At 39.0% G+C, this 5333-nt stretch overlaps 1 protein-coding gene across 1 annotated transcript in view; it reads left to right on the top strand.

The window, feature by feature from the left end:
* Window positions 1–114: 114 nt before the first annotated feature.
* RAB11FIP2 (RAB11 family interacting protein 2 (class I)) overlaps window positions 115–5333 on the top strand; it is a 29970-nt gene continuing 24751 nt past the window's right edge. The window contains exon 1 of the mRNA XM_009708172.1: window positions 115–556. Within this exon, the coding sequence (XP_009706474.1) occupies window positions 204–556 (353 nt within the window). The 5' untranslated portion in view covers window positions 115–203. The remainder of the gene's footprint in view (window positions 557–5333) is intronic.

The raw sequence follows: 5333 nt of genomic DNA on the forward strand, positions 1-5333 counted from the left end.
TACAGCCCCCAGCCATGGCGTCGCAGGTGGGGCTGCGTGGGGAGGGGGGAAGCTGAGGACTGGTGAGTGCCACCCGCGGCGAGGAGCGCCGGAGGAAGGACGACGCTGAGCCCCTGACAGGTGTCTCTGCCGTAAGTGCCCTTATGCAGTAACTCCAAGACTTACAGACTTTGCGTTTGTTGTTGTTGCTGCGATCTTCAAAGATGATGTTGGCAGAGCAAGCCCAGAAGTGGTTCCCAACTCATGTGCAAGTTACGGTCCTTCAAGCCAAAGGTCTGAAGCCAAAAGGTAAAAATGGCAGCAACGATGCCTACACCATCATTCAGCTGGGCAAGGAGAAGTACTCCACCTCGGTGGCGGAGAAGACCCTGGATCCCGTCTGGAAAGAAGAGGCATCCTTCGAGCTCCCTGGATTACTCATGCAGGAGAATCCAGAAAAATACATCCTGTACCTGATTGTCATGCACAGGTCGCTGGTGGGGCTGGACAAGTTTTTGGGACAGGTGGCGATAAGTCTGAATGATATATTTGAAGACAAGCAAAGACGGAAAACAGAGTAAGTGACAGTTGGGTTTTTTTCATTATAATTTGTATTCCTTGTACGCTTGCACTTGGGGAGGGTGGGAAATAGTAGCCTTACTGTCAACGTACTTTGAAATTAAATTAGGACATTTCTGTCTTCTGTCGCGTGTTCAAAGCCCCTGACATATACAGTTATGTCATTGTGGCCTGACCTCTTCCAGAGAGAAGCTTACTGTAATCACAGTGGTCACCCTGCACAGGGAAGGACTGTCAATAACATTAACATTTTTTGACAAATTCTTGTGTGCAGCATGCACTCATTACAGTCTGTTTTTCTAAAGATTTTTCTTCATTCTGCTGAGGGCCATGTTCCCATTCAACTCCTACCTCAGTTTGAACCATGTATGAGACTCAGATTCCCTTGAAGCCTGGTGTCATTCTCTTTAAAAATGTTTTCCTTCAATTGCTGCAACTAAGTGTCTTTAAATATTTTATATTTATGTTTTAGTAGTCAATGAACTGTGACTTAGTGAAGGCTTACAACAGCAGCACGGTGCTTTTCTGATCCTGATTAGTCTTAGGCCGCAATCCTGCAGGCTGCTCTGAACAGCAGGCCTCAACAGAGAAGACTGAAGAGAAATTTCTGCTGTTGTAGTAGCCTCCATCATTACCTACATAGCCTTTGTCAAATAAAATTGCCATTTACCAGCAAATTCTGGCACTGGAATATGGGGGGAAAAAAAAAAGGGGAAAAAAAAAAAGTAAGCATCACAGCAGTTTATTAGGCAGAACTATAAATGCGTCTAAGTCTCTGGGGTTTTCAACTGAATTAGTAAAATTGTTGTAATTTCTAGTTAGGACATGGTTGCACGAAGACGTCTGGTACCAGTGTAATTTCTCCTCCATAGTGTATGGGAATAAACTATAGGTGTAAGTGTACAGCAGGCATGCCTGCGACTACGTTATTTGTGTTTGTTTTAGCTATGCTTGTCCCACAGAATTAATCCAAGAACAGCATGGAGACCTCCAAGCTAGCTATATGTAGGCAGTGACGTATGAGCCATGACAAATCTTTCTGCAGTGGTTAAAAAGCTCCTGCCCCAGGTGCCTTTTCTCCTTAGTGTCTCTTCAGTAAGGTAGAAAGGCCTTACTGTGCCCAGATCTCAGCTGTTAAAATTAAAGTCTGGTATTTCTTCTGTTAGTTATGGTGGATCTATGGTAAGATGCTGGACTTTGCATTGAAGTGACTAAGAGGCTGGCATCGTTTCTCTGGCATTGACCGTGCTGGGGAGGCGTGAACGTCCAGCAGAGTTGGAGCAGGCAGTAGGAGATGGAAATCAATACACCACCACCAGCCAGGTCTTGTTGATCAGACAGCTGTTTCTACAGAAACCATCTCAAAACCTGGTCCTGCTTATGTGCAGTGGCTGAGGTTGAAGGAGCACCAAAGACACGTCAAAGCTGTCTTTGCCCTTGTGGTTTTTGTTTTGTTTTGTTTGTTTTTTTGTAAAGTAAACTTTTAGCAAAACAGTATGTTCACTAACCATAGAATAGTAAAGAACATGTCCCTGCAGAATCTCTTGTGGGTTCATGGTCAAGTATTAGAGTTTTTAATTGCTTGTCTTTTTTAAGGACAAACCAGTTATCTTGATGCAATACATGCTACTGCTTTCAGCCTCACAGTCTTAATTGTTATTTACACTTGAATCAAGAAGTTTCTGTGCTCTTTAGACGTGCATCTTAAATATTCTTTAATCATCAGCTGTAATAATCTTGCAAGTTAGTAGGCAACTGCCTTAGTTTAAATACCTAGCTGCTCTACAGAAAAAAAGGTGAATGAATGAAGTGGCAACGCTACTAACTGTAAAAACTTTGTAAATCTAGGTAGAAATATGTATTCAGAAACTAAAGGAAAATATGTAAATTATTGATGTATTACTGTGAGTGACAAAACTGCTTTTCGCTTTGAGGAGCCATATGCTTTTGCACCAATTTTAGCAAAAGTAGTATTGGAGTCTTACAAAATTATTACAAAAATTTGTAAGTGGGGTAATTAACATAATCCTTGTGATAGTTAAATAAACATTCAGATCTCTTCAGAATTTTTATATGAAGTTGGGCTTAGCAGAGCTTCATCGGTATCCTTTATTTTTTTCATTTCTTTTCCTGAAGTGTGAGAGAGGAACTTGCGCTATTTAAACGTGCAGTGGTGTTTCCTAGACCACCGCTGAAATCACCAGGGCTTCCTGAGAAAACTGCACTTTGCCTGTGAGCTGTACTGCAGAAGATGGGAGGTCTATGGGGAAATTTCTACAAACAGCCTAAGCCCTATTTTCAGAAGTTACTTCAGCATTTAAGATTGCAAATGTTGTTAAAAGTTGATGGGTGTTAGGCTTGAAGAGCCGTACTTATAAAAGTCTTATGTAAGTGTAAAAGTGCGGATAGGTGGTTAGTGGGATTTTTGGCAGCACTTACGCACTTAATGCCAGTTTAAATTCTTACGAGATGGAAGCCACTGAAAGTCCAGTTTTCCTGTCAGTGTCTTTAGGTGCTTAGAAACCTAGAAAATGTCCTTTCTGAAACTCACTTTTGAAAAAATAATTCAGAGTCCTTAAGTGTTTAAGTGTTTTTGAAAAGTTATCGTGGTTGTCTGGTTATATGCCTTCGTGCAACACGGGTGTGTTGTTGCTGTCTCCTTTAAGCATTAGTTGGAGATGTGCATGCGATATTTGTACATGCATGAGGGTGGAGGGGAAACTTTCAAGAATATATGTGCAAATGCAATCTCAAACAAAATGCTCTTTCTTTTTTTTTCCTTTTATTACATCTTTTTTGATACAAAATACTCCTAGTCCTGTGTTGGCAGTAAACTAAGGGTAATATATTTGGACCCAAAGACCTAGCCGTGACTATGGTGTGGGAACTGAGACACCCAGTGCCTTTCAAGACCAAGTCCAATGTCTTTATTACCAAAGCATTCTGATGGTTGAAAGCTATATTCATTGTTTCAGAAACACTAATCTGTTTTATTAAGCAATGTTTTTACTTTCAAATATGTTCAACAGGCTTGTGGTGTTATTAAATCCAGAGTTATTTTCTTATGTTGATGTAACCTTAACATTTCTTGCTTTGTTTGGGGATGAATGAGATCCAGTTATTTGATGAAGTGTCTATTGGTAATATTTCTACTTTTTAATATATTTAATAGCTTCCTCTTTCCAACACAGCTGTACATATGGTGCTGTAAGAGACAGACTCAAGAGTCACCAGGGTATTGCAAAAAAGATATTTAATATTCTGCACAATGCTGAACCCTGTCAACAATTCCCTAGTGCTTTTTTAGTAAGGAGGTATGAGAAGTGAAGGCTACCAGCTGATTGTGAATTCCTAGGAAGAACTGTGGGGTGTATGACATTTGGCTTTTTGTATATTTTTTTTAATTTCATATTTTATAATTTGGAAGAAATAAATTTAAAAACTCACTGCAGCTTCAGAAACGTTATGTTAGGGAAAAATAATCCTTTTTTCTGTATAGCTTTTTTGTTACTTGTCTCATATTAAGAAAAATAGTCTGCGGTAACGTTTTCAGGCAGAGGCCTCACGGTAGGATCTGTGCATCTGGTGTTCTAATAAACTTGCTCTGGCACAAGAGTTAATGAAACAAAGCAGTATATTTACTATAATTTGATAGTGAAAATTTTGTATGAGCTATCACGCAATGTCCTTTCTCTTTCTTTCTGAAACTGAGGATTTTTCGAATTCTTACAAGTGAAAATTCCTGGAACGGTTAGATCCAGATGTGGCTCAGATGGTCCCGTACTAGATTTCTTCCAGAGACTTCAGCCAAAGCATCTGCAGGATCCTAGTTAATTTTCTTTCTGTCTTGGTGCAAAAATGCCCATCACATTGTGCTAACTTTGTAAATTAGTGTCTCTGGCATCTCTGCTGTAGTTGGAAATGGACAGGCTCTTTTTACTTCTGCTCTTTTCTCCAGAGTTGAAAGCGAGGCTCCAGATGCTGAGAGATTTTACTGAGGTTTTTTAACAGTTCAAAAAGCTTGGGAGATACTGCTTTGTTGGAAGTATATTTAGCATGAGTTTTCAGATCTTAGAATTCTGACGTGGTTTTTACTTTTTGCAGTAAAATCTTGTGGAGTTTTTAATTCATCCTGAGAAATACATGACAATTTTTTTGGTCTGCTGTTGCAGAATAAATATAGCTCTTTTGCTCTTGCAATTAAATGTAAATGCTGATCAATGAATGTGTTATTTTAAAGCGTATATGTTTTTGTAATAATTTCAATTCACTTATGATTCATAGTTGCCCTAGTACTACTGCTGATCTGACAATGTGTAACATCAAAACAAATTTTTTAATTATGATGGGATTAAAAAAATACTCATTTACTGATACATCTTAATTTACCCAAGTATTTCTCAGTAGTTTTTCTTAATGACGGTGCTTAGGTTTGTTTGGGTTTTTTTTACTCCTGTGTGCTAAATGAACACAGCAATAGAAGAACAAATTTCCATTAGCTTCCACCATGATGTTACTTATTTCATTAGCATTTACTTCATCCTTGTTGTTCTCTAATTCCACTCTATTTATTGTCCGTTCCTTTATTAGCTTTCCTGGAGAGCTAATTTTATTGTACATTCAGCTGATTTAAGATGCAACACTTGTCTGGAATGTTACGAATTTGAGGAGGGCAGGCAATGGTAGAGTTATTACTTCTTATGGAAATTTTGTTGGTGGAGACATCTTTTGTGACTTAATTTCCCTTCTCTCTGGTTTCTATAATACCTCAACAC

This window comes from Cariama cristata, unplaced genomic scaffold (genome assembly GCF_000690535.1).
Source record: "Cariama cristata isolate BGI_N322 unplaced genomic scaffold, ASM69053v1 scaffold639, whole genome shotgun sequence".
Classification (NCBI taxonomy): Eukaryota; Metazoa; Chordata; class Aves; order Cariamiformes; family Cariamidae; genus Cariama; species Cariama cristata.